Raw genomic sequence first — 24,187 nt, 5'->3', positions numbered from 1 at the left:
TAGTAGAACCACTTGTACTTTCTGGAGTTCAAGTTATCAAATTCAGATACTCTGCCAGATTTCTTGCATAAATTAGAAATGACAATATTGGACCTTTCTGTGAAATAATTATGCTTTTAAATTCAATTTTTGATCAGTCTAAGTGGTAAGATAATACTGTATGAGTTCTTTGATATCTCTTTACATTTTTCCTTCTCCAAAACATGAGTTCCTAAACCTCTCAAAATCAAATTAGCTCTTTTTCAAAACTATTCTAGGGAAGGAACTGTCTTAGTCAATAATGCATTTCAAAAAACAAACACCCTAAAACTGGTTACAGATCAGGTCCGGCAGAGTTAGGCTGGCAGGCTCTCTGCCTCCTCACCCATCACATCCCGATTGCACAGGCTGGTACAGGAGAGAGGGCAAGTCCTAGTGTGGAAACAGGCAGCCCAGTATTTCTGCTCCGCCACAGATAAGGCCTGACTTCATGATCAGAGGGACTGGTGTAAAGGAAGAAAGAGCTGCTTCCTACAGGAACTTTATAAACCATTAAAATTCTAAAGTAGGCCCTCCCTGGTGGTGCAGCGGGTTAAAGCACAGCACTAAGAAGCTAAAGCCACTTCCGCATGAGTTCAATCCCTGCCTGCCCCAGAGGTGACCACATAACGCTGCAGACCTCCCCTGAACCGCCCACTGCTCCCCTCAGCAGTGTACTTCGTCAGTCTGCCTGTTCTGTTCCCCGCTCTGTCTCTGGTGAAGCCTCTCACCGCCGCTGAGCCTCTGGCCTGTACCCCAGTTCTGTATGCACAAATACATCTTTAAAAAAAAAAATTCTAAAGTAGAAAAATGGCCTTTCTTGGGACCCAAGTGACAAAGTGAGACTACTGCTTGGGCGAAGCCCCGAATGGGACCCTAAGTTGGCCTTTTAGGAGACTAAGAGACACCACCTGGTGGTAGAAGCCTGAGAAGATTCTCGCACCCAGAGAAGGCAGCAGAAAACTACGAGGCCCCATGCTTGGAGCACAATGGGTGTAAATTGAAGAAAATCCATAATTTCTTTCTCATTGGCCACTTACTTTCAGAATCTGTTTCTATCTCTTTCCTTCTCTGCTTACCCTCTACCCATTAGAACAGTGGTCTTCAGTGGGCTGGGAAGAAGAGCAAGGAATTTTTGTTTTAATTTCTAATCCACTGCAGACTGATGTTATTATAAAATCTAGTAAGAATAAGTCAGCAAAACAATGACATCAAAAATCATACAAAACACAAGCCACATTTCAGGCCTTTGTTGTAAGTGCCATAGGAGATCTTCTGGCTTACCTCAATTCTGCTTTTATCTCATAGGGGACAGGGCATGGCAGGCAGGCACCAGACGGGACACCTCTGTGTAACACCACTGTAGGGAATGCCAGTGTCTCCTTCCTCCCCACTGGCTTCCAGCGTGGCTTCCCCAAGCTCTGAGCCAATGAATCCACTTTAAAATTCTTCCCTTGACCCTTCCTGGGCTAGAAACAAGGACATGCAGCTACCTGCCTGAACCTCTCTCTGAAGGCCTCAGGTGTCATGAGTGATGCACGCTAACAATCTGTGACGCTATCTTCACTCCATGGGCCCTCCCTCACCGTCTAACTCCACTCCATCAGTAACTCCTGTTAAGTCTCCCTTGAAAATATTAAAGAATCTGGGCCCTCCCTGGTGGTGCAGCAGGTTAGAGCACAGCACTAAGAAGCTAAAGTCACTTCAGCATGAGTTCGATCCCCACCTCCCCCAGAGGTGACCCACATGGCGTGGCAGACCTGTCCTGACCCTCCTGCTGCTCCCCATCAGCTGTGGACTTTGACGATCTTCCTGTTCTTCTTCTCACTCTGTCTCTGGTGAATCCTCTCACTGCCCCTGTGCCTCTGGCCTGTACCCCAGTTCTGTATGCATAAATAAACAAATCTTTTAAAAAAGAAAAGCAAAAGAAAAATATTAAAGAATCTATCCACTTCTCTTCCCTCACCATCCCAATCTCCTCCAAACCATCGTCTCCCCCCTAACCACCAAAAGATCTTCCCAGCTGCTCTCCCTGCTGCCTCTCCTGCTGACCAGTAATGGACAAGCCACAAAAATGGCCAGAGTTTTAAAATGTGAATAGGTCACATTGTACCCTGCTTAAAACCCTCCAGTGGGGCTTCACTACTGTCAGAATATGATCAAACTCTCTTTCCACAGCTCACAAGATCCTACCTGTCCCAACTCAGCCTTCCCTCCTGCTTTCTCCCTGATCTCTTTCCCATGAGTAACTCTGTTCCAGTTACACCAACCTTCCTTCTGCTCCAGAAACACACCGAACTCCCCTCTGCCTCAGGACCTTGAAGTTGCTGGTTCCTCTGCTGCCACACTCAGTCTCGAGATCTTCAGCTCCGTCTCAGCATTCCAGTGACAACATGAGTTTCCTGACACCTCCAAAGATGCCCACCCACACTCCAGGCAGGTGCCTTCAATACCTGAGGCTTCCATTCCTCAGAGCATTAACTGCTATTTGAAATGACAGATTATCCTTGACTTCAATAAGCACATCATAAATGGAACCTACCCTAAGTTGAAAATGCACGGCATACCACACCTCAGTTACCCTGTGCTCAGAACACTGACTCTGGTGTACAGCTGGGCAAAATCACCTAGTATAATGACTCTTATAATAAAGTGTGAATCTCCCTGTGGTTTTGAATACTCTACTACTGAAGTGAAAAATAGGTTACTGACCTCATGCACATGTCGGCAGGGAATCGCTGTCAATGCTTCCAAGGTAGACATGAAATGAGTGTAGATGTCTAGTCTGGCAAAGATCAGAAGCCAACCTTTGGGGTACGTTGCTTTTGTTTAAATGTGTGTCACTTTCACAGTGTTATAAAGTCAAAAAATCCTAAGCCCAACCATACTAAGCAGAGACCATCTATTACCTTTTTGTTTCTTACCATTCTTCCCCTCCTTAACACATTACAAGCCTGAGGCCGGGGGTGCTTGCCTGTGCTACTGCTTGCTACTACCACCCAGCACCCCAGCAGGGCCCAGAGCTCAGTTGGTTTGCAGAAAGGTTTTATGAATCAACAAATAAATGAATCTAAGAAATGTTTCTCATTGTAGTGCCTCTGTTTCTTCATCAGTAAAACAGAAATGTTAATGTGTGCTCCATCTGGTAGCTGTGAGAATTCATTTATTCATAAAGGAGGTCATATATGTAAGCCTTGGGCACCAGCTTCACAGTAGCATTCTGTGAGTGGTGGGTAAAAACTAAAGTGTGAGTCTTGTCCTAGAAGCTTAATAAGAACATAGTAAGGTCATATATAGCACATGAGATGCGTCCTTGGCTCTTCCAGAAAAAGTGAAAAGGGACTTTCTGTGTTTTCAAGAAGGAAAATGTTGAGTTTTCCAATTTTTCAGGTGAGCACCAATAAGTCAGCAAAATATGGAGAATTGCTGAAACAGGCTCTTGCTTGCCATTGCTTGCTGGCAGGCCCTGGACAAACTTGGCCTGCATTTGCATCGATACAACTTCCACCCTACCACGTCAATTAACTTTGCAGATGTTGGGATGGAACCTGGAAATTGCATAAATTTTAAATGTAGATGGAATCTTACTTGACAACCCATCATTTTTCTTAAACATATCTATACAGTAAGGTAGTTTTAGAGTCTTTTTCAAAGGACATTTGTGATAAACAATCATGCTCTTTTGTGTAGCATCTAAAATATACTTAAAACAGCACCCAGCACCCCAACAGGGCCTGGAGCTCAGCGTTCTCTTTCATCAGTTTCCTCAATTCATCCTTTTGGAAAATTCACAGAGCACTTTAGTGTATTACAACATCTAAGCTGAGAGTCATGGGTGTCACCCTCCGCCATTATTAGCAAATGTTCCCCTCCTCAATGCACTTGATTCTGCCCACCTTTAAATGCATATCTGAACAGCAGCCAGCTTATTTAGTAAGTGATTCCCACCCTTACAATGATCTCGTTTTCTTTTATGCTTTGATGTATTTTTATTATGCTCCTCTAAATGGGTCTTTATCACTAATGTTAGCTGAGTGGGTAAGGAATTAGACCAGATTAGAAGTTTCCATCTAATGTGGTTCCTAATAAAAAACATTAGAAAAGGGATGATCACCACAATTTGAAAATTCTCTGGTGCACTGAGGATCTTACTATCTACCCCTTTGTTTGAAAAATCAGGAGTTACAATAGCATCAAAGCACACAAAGAAATAAGAATGCATCTGTGCAAGCTGGTGGCTTTTTTTTTTTCCATGCCTGAAGAAAAGAGAAGGATAAGTTATGAGCATTTGTAAAAACTGTAACTGAGGGCTTATTATTTCAACAAACTGCATTTTGGTTTTCCAGTCCTGGCTTTTTAACATGATCATTTCAAGCAGAGAGAATATGTAAAGGGAAGATCTATTTTCAACCTACAGACACATCAAATAGGGAAACTTGGAATCCACTGGTTCATGGAGGATTCATCCCTTGACATGCCAGATCACAAGATATTTTAGAACATTTGAAGTTGGGTATAATACATCAGAAATGTGACAAAATGAGCAGGCTCCAAAGAGAAAAAAGAAACTTTCCATTGCTGTGCTTAGTTTCCTGAAAATAAAACAAAGTCTAGACCAAGACATCAATTATCACGGGCTTTATGTGTTATGACTTTTTAGAAAGTGGCATATTTGAATCACTTTATGGCCTTCTTATAGGAAGGAACTTTTCCTGCTGGATGGACTTATCCCATGAGATCAGGATGGGGGGAAAGCTCAAGGTGACAGTCAAATGTTATTTAAAGGTTAATGACCCAGTGTAGGGGTTGTTCTGACTATAAATTGTCTTGTATCTCAACAGAGACCCCCACTTGCCCATCCTCTCATGTTCCTGAAGCTATTTCAGGACAGACCTGCTTAGGTCTATGTATGCAGCTCAAAAGCTCCTTTCCCCTCATGCTTTCTCCTTCAAATGAAACATTCTTTCTCCTCAATGCTGACTGACTGAAATTATTTCAGAGGAAAAACAATCGGATTAAACAGGCTCAGTTATAAAACTTTTCCACGACACTGCCATTTGAGAGAGGATATGGTTAATACAACCCAAACTTTGACCAGAGTAACTTCAGGCCACAGAGCAAGATGAAATGAAGAAGGGACAGTTTCAAACTTTGCAATCAGGCCTGCTAACACAAGACTGACTCATGTTTCAAGATGGCTGTGAAAAACAATGACCATTTTTTCTGAAAGGTAGATGTGACTGCCCTAATCTGAGCCATCACTCTCTCACAGTTTTCTATTTTCACTAATATGCTTACAATCATTTTAAAAAGCAATAACAGATGGAGGGGAGAAGGCTGCAGCCAACCTGACCCTTTTCTGTACAAAACAGTCCCAGCTCCTTCGAAGGCTTCCGGGCAGTTAATAAGCCTTCTGACCCCTGCTAACCGGGCCTGATGCACCAAACAGGGAAACTTGGAATCCCCTGGCATAAGGTCTTATTATTCTAATGTCTAAGAATACAACAGATACCCCATCTTTTTACCAGAGTAGGTGATTTCACACCATGTTTTTAAGGAAAGGACTAGAGGAACTTTTGGATCACCTAAAGAATTAGGGGGATGAAACAGTAAAACTGCAGATCTGTTGGCAATTAGTAGTACGAGTAGTGAAGATTACCATCCACTGTGGCATGTGCTACTGAAGAGAAACAAACTCCTCACTCTGGCACAGGCACTAAGAGCAAGGATTGCCAGAGCCAAGCCTGGGGCAGTTAGAACAGGAGGTGGATTTCAGGCACACACTAATAAGTTGTCCAGGAAAGAGGTGTCCACGCCTTCTTCGATGGTCAAGAATGTGGTATCTGGGGTGGAGACCTCTGGAAGAACCAACCAGTCCAAGCAGTGGCTCCCACCTTGGTATCAACAAAACTAACAGGAAATGATCCTTTTCCAGGTGGAATATTTTCTCGGAATGAGACTAGAGAAACAAGCCTGCAGCAAAGCCAGGAAGGAACATTTAGAGGAAAAAGAAAAAATTTCTTGGGGAAAAGTTTGCACATCTTTCTGAAGTCCAGAAGTCAAGTCTTATGTGTGCTGTCTGAACTGTTAATTTACCTTTCTGTTTGTCTTTCTTGGACAACAATCTGTACACAAAAACACATCTATGTTAATTTGGTCATAAAGAAAACAAGTAATATAATAATAATAATAATAATGATAATGATAATAATGGAGGTGAATGAAAAAAACTGATGAAAGTGCTTTCAGATACCAGGCAGCTGGCACCGGTGACTTCACTGAGTCGCAGATTTACTTTCCTAACTCTGGAGTTGCTAAGACTGTCACCCTTTTACAAAGGAGGAGAACGGGGAAGTGGGGAGGCTTGAAGATTTAAGTAAACCCTGAAATCCACACAGCTGGTGAGAGGGAGAAGCAGAATCTGAGGTAAAAAACGCATGCTGAGCTGTCTATTCCCTCACCATCGCAACTCAAGAGATAGTTATTATGCACTTTCTAGGCACATGCCACCAAGCTGAAACTTCTTAAGTGACAAGATCAAGACCAAGGTCCAAATTTTGGCTCTGCCACCAGCTACGTGACTATGGGCAAGTTGCTCAACTTCCCTGGGTCCCACTCCCCTTGTATTCAAGATGGGGACATTATAAGCCTCAGAGTTTTTGTTAGGATGAGATATTTTAATATTTGTGAATAGTAATTGCTAATATTATCTGAATGTTTCCATGTATCAGGCATTGTCCAAAATCCATCTTCTGTGTGAACTCAGGCAATCCTTTCAGCAGCCTGATGAGACACTTGCTATTTGGGAGGAAATAGGCCCAGAACAGTGAGGGCATCTGCTCAGGGCCACTCAGTTGTGACTGGCGGTGCTAGACAGTGGGGCCCTGGCCTGTCTTAGCAGTGATGACGCACAGCCTCTCACCCCGACAGTAAAGCCTGGGTGAATGGTTGCATTCATTCAGAAACATTTCTTGTCCAAGCATGAGGAACACCATTGCAAACACATGTGCATCTCTCCACGATGCAAAGAGAACTAATAATAGTTTCCCAAAAAGCAGACATTTCCCTTTCTCTTAGAAATCTTCACAGTGTATGAAGGACCTTTATAGAATAGAGGCCGTTTTGTCAGAAACTGGTTTTAAAAAGGTCATTCCTGATGGAAACAATCAATAGCTGTGTCTGGAAAAGGGGAACAATCTACCTGGACCTATACTAGGATCTCAAAGATGGAAGTGCAGTGAGCCATCAAGGTGATGAAGAGGTAAGTGAAACGGAGTGAATCTGAAGAAAAGGAATTAATTCAGAAGTCATGTCTGCTGTATGTACTGGTCTCTCCATTCTGCTGGATTCATACCTTCCCTCCAAAAATACAAAAACATCCTGGTACTTATCACAAAGGAAACTTGAATGTGATTGGAAGGAACATGAAGGCAATTCAAGAGGCAATGGGGTTGGGGGGTGGTTCACAGAAGTATTTTGATCAGAGACCTGTGTAATCAAGGTCAATTGGCAGCAATCCACAGAATGGAGTGAACATTGATAACCATTGTCCAGACTGACAAATGACTCTGTTTACAATTTTTATGCTTTTTTTATAAATTCTCCAAATTTAAAGAACACATTATCTAAAATGTTTTGTTAGACACTGAGCCTAAGACTTGATCACACTTGAACTGCTGAACTGCCTAAAAAACGAGGAAAAATTATAAGCCAGGTGAAGTTCTCCGCTTGAACATCCTTGTTTTAACCAGAACCACAGACTAAGATTAATTGGGCCGACTACTTTTTTGTTAGTGAGCACTTATTTCTATTATTTTGTAGTTCTTCAAAGACATACTTAGTAGTAAGCAGACATCAAATTGGATGATTTTATAATATGCAAGCTATACAAAAGTGACCCAGAGAGAAAAGTGCAATTCAGTTCTGAAGTTACACATGAGTGTCAGCCGTGCAGAGACAGATGCAAAGACAGCAATGACCACACTCTCCATGCATGTTTCCATCTAGCTCCAGGCCTTCAGCATTCACAGCCGTGCATGCGCCCGTCATGTAAACCTGCTCCCTGTGTGTGTCCACTGCACACAATGTATTCACCTCTTCCTTCCATTTCGTCTGCTTGAAAAGGAAAAAAAATGAAGTTGCTTAACTTCATATCACAAGGGACCAGGCTGAGTTGGCAGCTGCGATGTCAATAGCAGTCACACCTGCACCCAGTCTCTGTTCCAGGGGGTCTCTCCAGCTCAAATAACAGGCCAGAGTTAAGACCACCCCCTGAGGTCATGGATTCGCTACATCCGAATCCATAGGTCCACGGAAAATGTGATTTGTTGCGAGACATCATGATTTCTTTGCTTAGTCACACCCTCTGAGGAGTGTTTATCTGGTTTCACAGCTTTTCCTTTCTGAAACTGCAGAAGGAAGGGGTTTGCCTTCCTCTATAGTTATTCTTCAGGACTGTATCAAGTGCTTGCAGCCAAGTGCGAGGCAGCAGCTGCCTGTTATCCGTTGGCGGCATTGACTTCTCTTTTGTTCCAACAATGTAAGTGATCTGTGGACAGGATACACACTTTGTTTTCTTGCTACAAATTGTAACTGTAGCAGAGCTAAGTTTTATTCATACCATTATTCACAAATTAAATCAAAAAACACACACGAGGCAGGAGTATGGTGAGGGGGAAGAGGTGTTTTGGGTGCAAAGGGTAAGGAGGCATCGCCGTCAGGACAGTGTCTTCAGCTTTCACCCTGATCCTGGCGTGTGGGCACAGATGTGAGTACACACACACACGCGCACACACACACGCACACACACACACATCCCTCACCAAGCCTAAAGACCATGACTACATTAATAACCAGACACCAGAGCTCCTCCTGATCTCGGAAAGTATACTCAATTCGGGTCAACATTAACTGAGAGTGTCTGTCTGCTCAACACCCTTCAGTGGTTCCCTTCTTAATCCAGGTAAAAGTCAAAGTCAAAGTCCTTGTGCTAACTCACAAAGCAACACATGACTGGTGTCCAAGCCCCTCCCCCCACCTCTTGATCGCCCTCTCCGGCACCAGCAACACGTAAAACCCTGTTGGCTCAGGGCTGCCATTTGCTGCTGCCTCTCCCCAGAGTCCTCTTGCGCCACAGGCCCACGGCTCACTCGCTCTCTCCTCCTCTGTGTAATCGCCACCTTCTCAACATCTCTGTTCGCCCCCACCCTCACTCTCCATGCCCGGTCCCTGCTTCATTGCCTCCAGGACAGCTATCACTATCAAACATATATATATTTTCTCACATACAGTATGAAATATATGTGAGAAATATTTACTTCACTATATATGAAATAAATGTCGTTTATTTTATTACATTCATAAATAAATGGAATCCATTTATTTAATAAATGTAACGTTAGATACTTATATTTCATCGATGGAATGTCAACATAAATAAAACACATTTCAAGATTTAAGCCTCTTAGTAAGCTCTCATTGGCAAGGATTTCTTAAAATGTTTTCGACAGCTACTGCTCCTCGGACATATCTGTGGCATGAACTAGTAGGTCACATGAATATTGACTTCCCTGCACTCCAAAAGTCAAGCCAGAACAGGTATCCCCAGTGGGGTTTTGTCATTGGGTGATGTCAGTAGCCTTATGAAATCATTGCCAAAGCTTCTCTAGAGAAGCAAATTTAAGCACTTTCCATAATAAACACACACGTGTATAATATAATTGAGGCAGAATACAAAACTCAAAGAAAGACTAGGGGGAAATTCTACAAAGCAACTTTGGAAAAGTAAAAATACTGTTGGTAATATTCTCAACAAGGTGGAAACTAGATAGAATACCTCCTTTCTACCATAGTTTTATGCCCAAAAGCACTCTACTGAATTTTTAAAATATTCCTATAAAATTTCGATTTTTAGGAATTTCCTATAAAACATCGTTCTTCAGGTCTTCTATTAATGAAATATATTTCCACTAACTGCCATCCCTTTTCAAATAATAAGATAATAAGATAGTAAAAATAATTTTAAAAAGCCTTAATAGTTATTGAGTTCTCATTTTATAGATTATTTTTAGCATTCCAGTATCAGTTCTATGAGGACTATTTTCTTCTGCAGTTCATAACACACAAGTAGAAATTATGGTGTTTACTATAAAAACAGCCAATAATTATGAAAGAATCCATTCTCTTGACTGCTCCATTCACACTTCCTTTTCTGAATTGAGAAAGATGTCATGTCGAATCATGACTCTGAAGACTGAAGTGATTGATGAAGAACCTACTTTACTACTTAATTCATCAGAAGGAAAAAAAAAGGCATTCAATCACAGATGCTTTACTGCAGTCAAAGAACTATATAATATACACAAGTGTCAATCTGAATGAAAACTCAAAGAGGCAATACTCATTTCCAAAATTTGCATTTCTTTCCTATTTGCCAAATAAATGTTTGGTGGTTTTGTTTGCTTTGAGCCAGAAACAAGAGGAGGGACTATGGGGGAGAGGAGAGGGTCACAACAAAGAAGATACTGACACTGCCCCGTTGGAATTTAAATTATTTTATAAGTTAGGTATGGTGTTCTATTAATAAGGCTTCTCAGTCAATGCTGCCAAATAAATTTACCCAGCAAACCTAATAAACATCATATGATCCTTTTTAAAAGCAAAGTAAAAGACTCACTTTTACATGTGGGCTCCTTGACCAGAATACCTGACGGACATAAATAAAAATGGCGCACGACAAACAAACTCAAAGGTCACGGGAAAATTCCAGGTAAGGCCTACAAGTGCTCTCCTCTCACTCACAAACTTTTCCTATTTATTGACTTGAGAACACAAACCTGCCACTGGTACCACTAGCTTCTTGGAGATATTATTAGCTCTCCCAGTAAACCAGGAGTCACATACTGCAAAAGCAAAAATGATGAAATGTCTAAAATTTTAATGCCATGACTCACCATGGCATCCCTCCCTTCTCCAACTCCTCTGCCCAAGTAATATTACATAAGAGGCTGCCAGTCTCTGCTCCTGACTGCAGAAACTAAGTCTCTGCTCCTGCCTGCAGAAACTACAGCCAAGAGTTAAGCATTACAGGAATTTAGTCAAAGTAAAACTGAGTCATCTGACCTGGAGATTCGCTTTTAGTTTTAGGGCTTCGAAACGACAGAATCTTCTGTGATCCTCTAGGGAGAGATGCGACTAGCAGTAACTTCAGGAGGAGGGGTTGTGGTAAGGGGTACCTGGAACAGAGCTCAAGCTGAACTCAGGTCCCCTAACCCTCATCCAACTCCCTCCAGGTAGAATGAACTGCCACCCATGGAGGACCTGCCATGCTGATTATTTTTGAGTGGGGGTGTTTTGCCTGAACCTTAATAAGAATTCATTTTCAGGTTTTATCTTTTAAATGAGGGTGACAAATGATCGTAAGTGATATCCAATCTTTGGAAGATATAGCAGCACCAGACAATTTTGCTATTATCTTGTCCTAAAAGGAATGGGTCTCTTGCTGTCAATCATTCTAGGATAAATGAATCATGTAACAAGCAAGGAGATTGGCTTTAGAAAGGAAACAAAGCAAAACAAATTTTATTTCTCTAGGCTTTAAGTGGTCTGTCCTTTGTTATAAATGAAAGAAATATCTGTAACATTTTTTTAATACTGGAGAAATAAGCTGCTTCTAGGTGAGCAGAGACAGAATTGGAGCAAGGTCCGAGGGGTCACAGAAGAGTGTCCAGGGCAAGGCAGTCACACAGGTACAGGAGGTATTCTCTGAACCATGACCTCTTTCTATTGTTACTGAACCATCAGAAATGGCTCATAAAAAGTTGCAGCCTAATGTGTATGGCTATATTCTAAAACTCTCGACAAGACAATGCACTGCAGCATTTGTCTATTAAAGAAGTTGGGGTGGGGGGGAGGGTCTCCCTGGTGGCACAAGGGGTTAGTCTCAGCATAATGAAGTAGTCTGCAGCTACTGCCAGCATGAGTTTGACTCAGGGAGCTGACCCACATGGTGCAGCAGACCTTTCCTGTCTCACCCACTGCTCCCCTCAGTAGTGTTTTTCAGTGCATCTGCCTGTTCTGCTCCCCACTCTGTCTCTCATGAATCCTCTCACCACCACCAACACCCCGCACCTCTGGCCTACACCCCAGATTCTGTATAAATAAAAAAATAAATCTTGAAAAAAGAAAAAAAGAAGCCAGGAGGTATTTATCAATAAAGGACTATTAAATCAGGCATGATACAACTTATGGTTGCATACCACATGGTCACATAAATGAACTATATCGATATTGACTAATATGGAAAGATCTCAAAATGTATGTGGAAAAGGCAATTAAGTAGATAGGTAGCAGTTTCATAGGTAGAAAGATTTTAGTTTCTTAGTGTCATAAACAACTACTCTAGAAGGAAATCTCAAGAAACTGATGATATTGGCTACTTCAGGGAACAGGCATCTTTCAATTTTATGTTCTCCTGTTTGAATTTAATGATATGTGCACGTTCCTATTTTATGTCACAAAAAGTTTCCCTGAACCATAGCCTTATAACTTCATGAGTGAAGCTTTTGGTTCATTTTCTGAGTTAAAGCTTGGTCTTGGTTATGCTCTGAGACAGCGCATTGTAGCTCGAAGCAGGTCAGGAAGACAGTTGGTCAGCCTGCAAGAGCGAGATGACCAGGGACCCCAACGGGCCTTAAGAACTCTGTCGACCCCAAGACAGATGGATGTTCTACATACACATGAGCCAGTTACTTAGGAGAGTCACAGAGATAACTGAGGGACACTTGGAAGGGAGCCAACTCACAGCTACACATGCAGGTTAGACAACACACACCCCACCCTCACCCAGCCAGAGCCGCGTGATGTTTGTGAGTGAGGACCACGAGTGTGAGGAGCGGTACAAGGAGGGACTCAGGTAGCAGCTGAAATCACTACGTGGTCCAGTGCCCTCCCAGAGAGAACCGCCCCTTCCCTGCCTCCTCCAAGTCCCCACACTCTCTTTTCTACCTGCCCTCCTCTGTTTCCTTCACTGAACTGTATCACCACCTGTCACAAAATATGTTTACTGGTAAGCGGCTCTTTCACCCCAACACCTAGAGCAACTTGAGCACTTAATAGGTGATCCACAAATATGATTGAATGACAAGGTCAATGAACATGTCGAGGATGTCATTATAGCTCAAATCCTACAACTAATCTAAAGAATCTAACTGCAAACTAGATTCTTTCCAAATACACAGTAACTAGGGAACTGGTGAGAACACTAAGGCGTCACTGATGTTCATACTCATTACTCACACAAATGCTTAAATGAACCAAAATAAAGATTCCTTGTTTTACACAGAACGGCAACAACAAAAAAATCTCCCCCAAATCCATTAGAGATTGCCAACCTAAACCTCTTTTCTACATTTTTTTAACATTTAAAAATTGTGGCTTTCTTCCCCCAGACTCTGGGACTCCTCTCCTTCTGTTCATTCTTATTTGGAGCTTAGAGCCAGAAATAGCTGTTTACTTCATTGTCCTCATTTCCTTTCATTGTTACCATTCAGTTCTCTGGTGGCTTCCCTGTCGTGGATGTGTTTTTTAAATGAATTCTCAATAAGTGAGAAAGAAAAGCCCCCGTCAAGACCTTGGACACAGTTGTAAGCAAAACCTATCATAGGATATTTTCCTTAGGAAACTATTTATAAATTGACTAACATAGTTGCATATATCATCCAACATTGTTCTCATATGTAAAGATGTTGAATAGCTAGAGAAAGAACATGCTGTACAGAATAAAGGACTTGGGCACATTAAAAAAAATACAGTGAATAACAATAATTATGCATGTGGGGCTCTCTCTTATGAGCCTAAAAAAAAAAAAACTACCTAACAAAGGACTGAAATTATATGGCCTCTAATCATTAATCAGCAAGTAATTTTTGAGTGGTGGGTCTACAACTCCTGCTTTCTTATTTTAATGCAGGGCTTACAAACACTAATGATTTTATAAGTATACCTACTATGTAAAGACGTGCCCAATTGGTAATTAGAAAACAAAATAAAGACAATATCCTTATAGTGGTAAATACATATTAGATAATTTTCCCAATAAAATAACGCAGTGTACTGAGGAAATAAATCTCTAGTACATTGACAGAACGTCATCAAGTAAGCAGTGGTTCCAAGAAAAAATTCATGGGTACACAGAACCACGTATTTTAAAGGTGCTTTGAACTGTGTAGCCAAAAGAAATACAAGCATTCATTTTAAGTAACTATGGAATGACCAAAGGCACTAAACATTGCCTTCCTGTGATAGTTTTGTCTGGATAATTCACCCCTAAAGAAGGAAACTACCATGTGAATAACCCAAAATAAATAAATATATATGTATATTCCAAAAATTAATCTGGGTTTGACTTTGTACTAAATGTTATTGTTAGTTTATAATAGTAATTAAACCTGATTATAACAACTTCCCATGAGAGGAAAGGCCCAGTAATATGCTAGATTGAAAGAGAGGAAATAGGATTTAAGTTAAATCTTAATATAGGTAAGACACAATGAAGCTACCAGCACAGGCAGAATTCAGATATTGACTAAAATTTTCTATCTTTTGAGATGAAAAATACGCTACTACCAAAACACATACTGACTAGAAACCGTACTCGTTAGGAAGGCTACTGTCCCATATGGCTGGGGTCACCCCATGGGATACCTGTTCTTCCAACATCTCATCAGGTATAGCATTTGTCCTAGACAGAAATATCCCAGGTGGATAACTTACATGGTAAACTGTATTATATAGATAAAAATGCGTAACACAAAAGATAAGCCCTACTTATCCCAGCCTCATTAGATCACAAATTCTAGCATCCTTTAGTATTTCTCTAGCCCCAAATCTTTACAATCCTCACCCAAGAGTATTCAATCTATTTTGTTAAATGATATCATTTATGAAGATATTAGCATCATTGGGCCAGGGCTGGATTTGGAATAAATCTGGCAGCTCTAAGGAAAAATGTCAGTAAATATTAACTGATTGAAGTGAATATCAGTGAGAAAAATCAAGAGGGAAACACTGGTTCATCACACTGTCTTTGGTTTACAGTCAAACATTTTCAGTTAAATGACATTTCTGTTATTGGGAGAAGAGGACTGAAGATAGCATGAAGGTTCTTAACTGTGGAATCCTTTTTATATCTAACATACATTATACTCCACTGGCCTCTATTCCCTCCCAATAAAGAAAAGACATAATAATTCATACTGACAATTTTTAAAGATCTACTCAAATCCAAATGCATAACAATCTTATTGACTCTACCTCAATTCCCATATTGCTCTTATACCTTCTCTCAGTTTGTGTATCAGTTGGTTCGTCCCCATTTGTGCTCCAGGCTTTGAGGGATTCACAAAGCCCGCAAAGAACATGACCTGACTTGCTGGCAAGAAATAAAAGCTAAAAGTGGGAGCCCCCAGTGGCGCCTATCAGAAACACAGAGTTTGCTCTCTGCATGGGTGCAGGTGTAGGCTCCTTTTCGGTCTTGCCACGTTATCACCAAGATGGGTGGACATGATGGTTAGAAAAGACCACAAAAGACTGCAGAAAGCTTCTCAAGAAGTCCTCACGAAAATGAGCAAAACAGTTTCTTTTGAGCACAGCTGCTATGGATGGCTTGTGCTGTGCATTTTGAGAAATTATCACCCAAGGTAGTGAAGACAGAATGTGCTGTCAATTCCTTGTGGCAGGAAAAAAAAAGGATGCTTATAGACAGGCAGCTTTCAATGATGTGTATTTGATTCAAACTATAGAAAGGTGCAATAGATGTGGATGGATGGAGGGACAGAAGGAGGGTGAGTGGGCTGTCCCTCAGGTCTCTGCTTTCCCCAGGCTGGATGCTAACCATCTCTATGCAAGGACGTCAGCAATCAGTGGTTCAGCATGAGTAAAGTACAGTTCCGGTCTCAATAAGTAGCATCTTTGGAACGTAACAACAAAATATTAATTTGTATCATGTTACCAGTGCTACCTATATGAACATGATACTAATAGACACCAGTAGAAACTCAAGAAAAATAAACATTTCTCCCATAAAAGGATGAAGGAGTGTGTGCTCTGGCCGCTCTCTGGTCAACAGCCAAGCTATCACCCTTTGCTTTGTCCAGGCCTAACTTTGTCTTCCTTTCTTTCATCCATCAAGATGCATGTTTGAAACCTGCACTCCCGTTTTATTGCAGCACTATTGACAATAGCCAACTATGGAAACAGCCTAAATGTCCCCTGTGCAAATTTTCATGGAAATCCTTAAGGGGAAGACAATCACTATGGAACCCTCCGACACAACAGGACATGTAAAGACCAAGATCCAGAGGCAGGCAGGAATTCCTCAGGGTCAGCAAACTGACCTTTGCTAGCGACAACTGGAAGACAGATGTACTTTGACTACAATTCAAAGGGAGTCAGCTCTTCATGCTGTCTCATGGCTGCATGGCCGTGCTAAGGGGAGGTGGGAGTCTCACACTGTCCCAACAGAACACGTGTAAGAGGCGTCACCTGCATCCTGCATCGGATTGCCCCTCAGGGTGTGACGGTTTTGACGGTCAGCCTCTCTGACAGATATTCTTGTGGCAAATGTTGTCTGACTTAGTTTCAATAAACCAGAAGATATGTAATGAATTTGTGCAGGATGAATAAAAGACATGAGGTAACAGCAACAACAAAAACAGCATATAGATAAGTTATCACCTCAAGAAAATGTTTCAACTTCTACAAAATTTCCTCTTTCATGTACAGGGCTCTCCTTAGTGCTCTTGTTTCTCTCTACAACTGAGGGAACTAGGAATGAGCAAGTGAAAACAGGATCAGTAAGGAAGGCTTCACTCCTTGCCATTGCTATCTGCCAAATGGGTGCTGGATGTTCTGCATCCAGCCACCAACCCCGCTCTTCCCTCCACCCCCACGTTCAGCTAAAGGGTGAGAGAGCCTCATGAGCCACATGAAAAGGAACATAAAGGAGAGATTTGGGCAGGATTTCTCCCTGGATGAGAATTGTGGTCAGGAAAAGTATAACTTACACAGCATCATTTGGCATTAAAATACCATCCCTAGTCCTATGAGAAACTGAACTAGGAATGAGCTGTTTTGAGCGCACCAAGGACAGACTCTCATGGCCTCTCCTTACATCTCTGCTTCGCTGTTCAGGAAGCGCCTCTCAGGTAAAGGTCTGCGAGCTGACACGTCACTCTGTCCTCCCCGCCCCATAAACCGTGGACTCCTCACACTTCACTCACTTTCTCTCCTCCAGGTTTTTGCCTGTGTTGTTCCCGCTGAATGGAAACCCTGTCCTTCAGAATTCTGCCTGCCAAATTCCACTCATGCTCAAGAGCTAACTCAAACTCCATCTTCTATGTGAAGTGAAGGTGTCCTTGTCTCTGCAGTCACAGTGCTGACCCGCCCACGTTTATCTGGTCGTTCCTTTATAATAAACATTCTCACACCCCATGCTGGTCAGCTGTGTAGCTAACTTTACACACACACACCCCACCCCTCAGTGTAAGTTCCTTTGGGATGGAACTAACCTTTTTTCAATTTATAAACATCATCCATAAGGGAACGCGGCACACTGTTGCATTAGTGACACAAATTTCCAAATAAGATCAGAAATAGGTATGTATTCATAAAATCAGTTACCCAAGTAAGAATGTAATAATGCCACAGATACACACACATACACAATAACTTGGTTAAACTTAAAGCTTTAAATATAAGAACTGGTCGAAGAATTGGTTTTATTATAAACTCAAAGATGTACATGTCAAGTGTATTAGAATAGGGACACAACTGTACCATTAAATAAACCAGACAAGAGGACCCTCTTTGGTGGCACAACAGGTTAGGACGCAGCACTGCAAGATGGCAGCAACCACTTCACTGTGAGTTCCTTCCCCAGCCCCAGAGCTGACCCACATGGTGCAGCAGGCCTCTCCTGTCTCTCCTGCTGCTCCCCTCAGCAGTGTACTTCATCAACCTGCCTGAGCTGCTCTGTCTCTGGTAAAGTCTCTCACTGCCTTTACACCTCTGGCCTGTATCCCAGTTCTGTATGCATAAATAAAGTTTTAAAATAAATAAATAGATCAGACAAGAGAAGGACCTGATAAAGATAGTAAGTCATAACCTGACAAGTGTTGTTAACATTCTCTACACTAGGTCTTGTGACAAAAACTAAAAAATGTAATGCTGTTCACAAAAACAAAACAAAATAAAACAAAAAAAGTAATGTGGGAAGAACTCAACTTTCTGAAAATCTTTTCTGAAACATGGTTCTCACACATGTGAAACACTCAGGTCAAAAACTATTACTCTCATGTGAAAAAGAGAGAGCACTCTAAATTGAATTGGAGCCCATTTACTTTAAAAGCAAGAAAGGACTTTGAGGAAATGTAGTTTGTTGTTATGTTGACCTTATTTAATACCACAACTAATAATAGCTAAAACTGGCTTTCAAACATATTCTCTCTCCGGAGTTTGACATATTGCTTGAGAGTCCTGTATCTCAAAGAAGGAGGAAATTGTAGCCAATACAGGTCAGAAAAATGGCTCTCCTGTTACGCCAAACAAGAATTCTTGGTGCATTAATCTTTATAGCATCACTACAGAGAAACTGATAAAGGTGAGTGATACAGCTCGAGGTGTAATAGGTATAGAGTGACAGGAGGAGGTAGGAGAGAACAAACAGAAGTCTCCCCTCTCTCCATCAATGAGCAGACACATACTCCAATAAACACTGAAGGCAGCCAAAAGAGAGAGAGAGAGGAGAGAGAGAGAGAGAGATTAACCGATACCGCTGCGCCAGGTCCTGCCCTGGACAGAACCCCACAAAAGAGGCCCAGCCAGCAGGGGTCTCTGCTACTCATCAAGTGATGGCAGCTGCTAATGGCAGCTACCAGTCATCACTCTGTCTTCAGCTGATAATGGGACCTAGCTCTTCTGGATGCTACACTCCTTGGGTCAAAGTGAGGATGCCAGAGGCCAACTGCACCCAGCTATCTCCCTCATTCCTGGGCCTCGGTCCTGGTAAGGACAGAGAGCCTCCATCCTTGCTCATTTTTGGCTTCCCTCTCATCCCTGCCCTCTGCTTCCCCCCACGCCCCACTATCCAGAACCACACCTCTGCTTCTTCGCTGTGCTAACCAGAACCACAGTCTCATGAAAAACCAAATCCCTACACCCTCAGCTTTTCCCCAAAGTCCTGACTTAAATGATAGCTGGCTCTCCTCTCCCAGGCAAACATGTCACCCTGCACCAATAAGACTAGGTGCGACAGACTTTTCATGTCTCTCCTGCTCTCATCCCATTCTTGGTCAACTGGATAAATCCAATTCATTGTCCAAGAAAACATTCCTGCTTTCTTCAAGAAGCCCATTCTGCCCCTCACTGCCCCTGGCTGAGTTGTGCAGTCTGTACCACCACATCATGCTCTTTCATGTCACTTCTCACTTGCCTCTGCATTATTCCTTTGTGAATATTTGTATACTTGTCTCCTCACTGGTGAGTTCCTTGAGGGCAGTTCTGATCCTATTCACTAAGTGTTGGCATATAACAGGTGTTCAGTAAATGTCTGCTCAATGAATGGACAGAAATCTATGTCCCCATGCTGAGTAAATGAAATGAATGAGTGGAGATAAAATGGACATTTTTTCCTTTATCGAACTTTTCTCTCGGTCTATTAAAGCTACATTTATTTGCTAACAATCAACTCAAAGATGTTGGGCCCCCCCACTGCTACCTGTGGGGTGACGACTGCTAAATGCTTGGTGCGTTGCCCTGCTAAGATATTCCCTATGCTTATGATACACACACACAAGGGAGTTTTCTCAGTTTACAAACTAGGACCATACATTCCATACACTTTTTTCTAAAACTTGGTCTTTTCACTTAACAGTTTATCATGGACAACTCTCCAGACCCACTCTAACTCATTCTTTCTAATAGCTGCATGATTCCCACAGTATGAAGGTACCAGAGTACCAATGAGTGAGCAGTCACACTGACTTCAGTTTTATAGAAGGTAAAAACAAAGACAGCAAGCTTAATCTAACATTTCTAGAACAAAGACACTGAGTTATAACTCTGCCTGTGCAATGGTCTCTAGCAACATATAACTGGACCTTTTCCCTCAAGATTCAAACTGAAAAGGGCCCTCCCTGGTGGTGCAACAGGTTAAAGTGCAGCACAACGCAGCTAGCCACAGCCAAGTCAGCGCAAGTTTGATCCCCGGCCCCGGAGGTGACCAAAGTGGTGCAGCTGACCTCTCCTGGCTCGCCCGCTGCTCCCTTCAGCAGTGTATTTCAGTAACACCTGCCTGTTCTGCTCCTCACTCTGTCTCTGGTGAGTCCTCTGACCATCCCTGCACCTTTGTCCTGTACACCAGTTCTGTATGCATAAAAAAATAAATCTTTAGACAACAAAAAAAACCAAATTTCTGAAGAGCTAGTAGGCCCGTGAATGATCTCTTCTGTGTACTGTGCCCATGTCTGCCATGTGTGTGGAACAGATATTTACAATGTACTGAACTGAACCAAAGGCTAATCAGATAAAAACCATATGGAAGAAGACACAGGAGGCTCAGTTTGCCATGCCCAATACCAAGGAATTGGTAGGAATGAGAATAAAAACAGGGCATTTTACTTTGATTGAATTTTTAATATATTATTATTTAAATATTTAGTATATTTATACATTAATATGTTTTATAGTAATATACTGAAAATGAACTCTTAATATATTATTTGTATAACTAGAAGTAGCATTTTAAAAAATATTTTGTGATATAGAACCCCAAAGTAGAAAAAACAATTCAATGACTCCCAAGTCAGCCTATACATAGAATCAACTTACTGATAGATGCTTACTAAACATTGATTCTCAAGCATCTTCCCAGATATTTTCATTTAGTAGATAATTATGTTTGCTAAATACTCCAGATAATTCGTAGGGTTCTATATCTGCAGGGTCCTGCCCTGCCCTAATGGTCCCTAGATTAAACTGGGAAGTTATCACATATATGGGCTCTCCTTTACAATTTATGGTCCATTAGAACTAGAAGGAAGCCTGGATCTACATTTTTAAAAGAGGAGCTAAATTATCCCCAGGTTAGTAAACTTTGTTCTAAGTGTCGTAATCCTTCTCTTCAAATATACAAAAATCAAGTTATGATGGGCTTCATTTTGGTCTCTAGTTATAAAAATATGATACCAACTTAAAAGACTTTGATGAGAAATTAAAGACCACAACACAGGAATGTTATAGCTTGCTTTATCCTGGAATTTAAAAATGGTTTTTATTGCTAGCTTGAGTAGTGAATTGGTTTTAGTGCTCTGTTTATACCTTAAAAGCAAGTGAATCAAAGACTATTTTGTCTCTAAATTTTTTAACGAAATCACTCTTCTTATGAGTTAACTGATTTCAGTGTTTTCAATTTTAAAAAATATTTCTCCCACTACCATAACATACAAACCTGGCTATTGAAATAAACAGAGACCTTTTGAAAATCAAGTCTAAAGCCTACTGATAAGTTAGATATGTATACAGACATACTAACTTTCTAACTCTAAAATTTTATTTCTACTTTCAGGAGTATAGATGAGAACAGATACTGAAGTAGAAAATCACAGTGAAGCTTACAGTTTTGACAACATTGTTTATAAAAATAATTGGCAAACACATTATTACTCACAAGTTCAACCCAGAAGCTACAAGACACGCTTACACATGCAAGACTGTTTTTTACAAATTAAAAAAAAAAGTAATTCTGAAAAGCACATGAAAAATTTTCTAGCATGGGCAACATCTAGGAAGGTCTGGTTGTCAAAACTGAAGTTAGCGGAAACAGAGGAATGTCCAGTGAACACCATTAAGGATCAGTGGCCTTGTTTCCTTCACTTTGTCATTACTAAATGTCCATGAAGATGTTTCTAAAAATATTGGCAAGTCCAAGTTACCTTTCCAAGGTCATTTCCTTTAAATCTCAAGTTAGGACATTTTCCCTCACTTTTTAGTAAATCAGTGGTTGTGATGCTTACCACAGTATTCTAAGGATGACTAAAAGAGAGGCAGTCAAACAAAGGTGAAAGTGATCAGAAGTCAGAGAGACCTGTGTGGAAAACGGAATCTATCATTTACCAGCTGTTTGAGATCAGGCAAGTTACTAATTTCTCAAGATCTCAGTTCATCTGTAAAATGGGGAGCAATAATGTGAGAATAAAGTGTTATGACATGTAAGGGGTCTGACATACAGAAAACATGCAATAACTATTATTTGTTATTCTCATTCTTTCCCACTACAAGACTAGTCAGACCTTAAACTGTTAAATGCAAGATTATCAGTGTAGTCTGAAGGGAAAACAAGACAGTTAAGTAAAATGTTTGTATCTGACACCAGATTATCCTGCTTGAAACCAGATTTAAGAAGAAACCCAAGTCAGGGCTTCATCCTCTGAAGATTGGGGGCCACTTCATCTCCCCACAGAGACCCTGGTGTAGGAGAGGCCAGAGACAAGGTAAACCTGAAGATGTTGATGAATTTGATGCTTCCTAGCACATCTCCATCTGCTTGGGTCCTACAGTGTGCAAGGAGGTTGGAGAGTGAATCAGAAGTGGACACAGACCTCAGAGAGCTTTATAACCTATGAGACACATTCTCCACATGGTCCTGGGGACACTTAGGATAGAAATCAGGACTGAAAGCCTCAGGTCAGAGGGTCATCAACACAGGTTAGAGCTTATATAACTGGAGTCACTCAGAAGGTCTAGTACACACACCAGTCCCCTAGAATCACATCTGTTCCTTCCTCTTTTTTCTTGCTCTAGCATGTATATAATATCTTAGTGTTTCAAGTCATCTCTTTATCCTGGAATCAACAAATGCACATTCTGTCATTCCACCTGCCTCTTACCACCTCATTTTTCGGTTTAGAAACAATCAATCATACTACCAGATCAACAAAGACGAGATACTTAAAAAAGCACTTAAACATTCTAGAAAGAAATTATCCCTTACATGTCCCAGAATGACCCCTGGAAATCAGCACTTACTTATCAACATGTTATAAAGTTTGTAAAGTCACCCCACAAAAAGCACGGTTGACCCTTCAGAGTTTAATAACTCTTCAACTCATAGAAATTTCAGGGGATCAAGAGGGATGGCTCTTGTGGCTTTGCAAATACACTTTCTAAAAATAATCAATATTTCCCTTAAATTGCAACAACTAAGTCACTTCATTTTTAATTGCTGGCAAGTTGCACAATGACTTGATCTCCTGAATATTTCCTTCATAGTAGCAGCCTCCGAGTGATGACTAACCCAGTCTCCTCAGCATCACCACTGGCTCCAGATGGCAAGAAATGCATTGCCTTCACTCTTGCCTGAAAAGCAATTCTGATTTTTCGTTCTCCTAGTTTCACCTGCAATAAATTGTTTCACTCCAGAAAGAAGCCAAGGCGGGTAGGCGGTAGAGTGCAGATTATTGTAAAGAGGGCACAGGTGGGGAATTTACTTTTTTCAATGGGAGTAAGCACTGCAGCTTTAAATGCTACTGCATCAAGCCCTGAATTCCTTCCACAACCGAGCTGCAAAATGGTAACAAGAAAGGAGGAAAAAAAATACCTCTTCCTCCCTCCTGGCCAGCGCTTCAGGCCGCTCCCCGCACCAGGACTGACAGAGGCGAGCCCCTCCCCCACACCCTCCCTGCTCAGACGCGCAGCCTGCACAGGTGAGCGGGGCACCGACCTTGGCCCGTCGGCTTCGCCCACATCCGGGGATCAAGTCAAGGGCGAGGGTTTCCTTTCACCCACCCAACCCCCGGCCCCCAGCCGCGCTGAGCCCAGGGATCTGCGGTCAAAGTTTCAGGCCGGGCTGGGGCCGGCGCGGCTCTGCAGCCCCTCACCCACCCGCACCTGCCCACCCCGCCCCGGTTCTGCGTCGCCGGGCCTGCGCGGAGTCCGTGCACAGTGCCCACCTGGCCCCTACTCACCCCTTGCGGACATGATTCAGGCAGCAGGAGCCGAAGCCGAGCGGGCAGAGGAGAAGCCCGGCCGGGCGTGGGGAGGAATATCGCCCGAAATGCACAGCCGCGCACACGCGCCGGGCGGCCGTGGGGAGGCGGCTCGCAGCGCGGCGACG

The 24,187-nt window shown here is 42.0% G+C and overlaps 1 protein-coding gene across 1 annotated transcript in view; it reads right to left on the bottom strand.

Annotated features, from left to right (window-relative positions):
* Positions 1 to 24,181, bottom strand: part of ABLIM1 (actin binding LIM protein 1) — a 241,769-nt gene extending 217,588 nt beyond the window's left edge. Inside the window, exon 1 of the mRNA XM_012723613.1 lies at positions 24,039 to 24,181. Within this exon, the coding sequence (XP_012579067.1) occupies positions 24,039 to 24,051 (13 nt within the window). The 5' untranslated portion in view covers positions 24,052 to 24,181. The remainder of the gene's footprint in view (positions 1 to 24,038) is intronic.
* Between the last annotated feature and the right edge of the window lie 6 nt (positions 24,182 to 24,187).

The sequence above is a fragment of the Condylura cristata genome, unplaced genomic scaffold (assembly GCF_000260355.1).
Source record: "Condylura cristata isolate star-nosed mole 26May11 unplaced genomic scaffold, ConCri1.0 scaffold00011, whole genome shotgun sequence".
Classification (NCBI taxonomy): Eukaryota; Metazoa; Chordata; class Mammalia; order Eulipotyphla; family Talpidae; genus Condylura; species Condylura cristata.
Note: the sequence above shows the minus strand (reverse complement) of the source record. Positions and strands in the feature narration are given on the sequence as shown.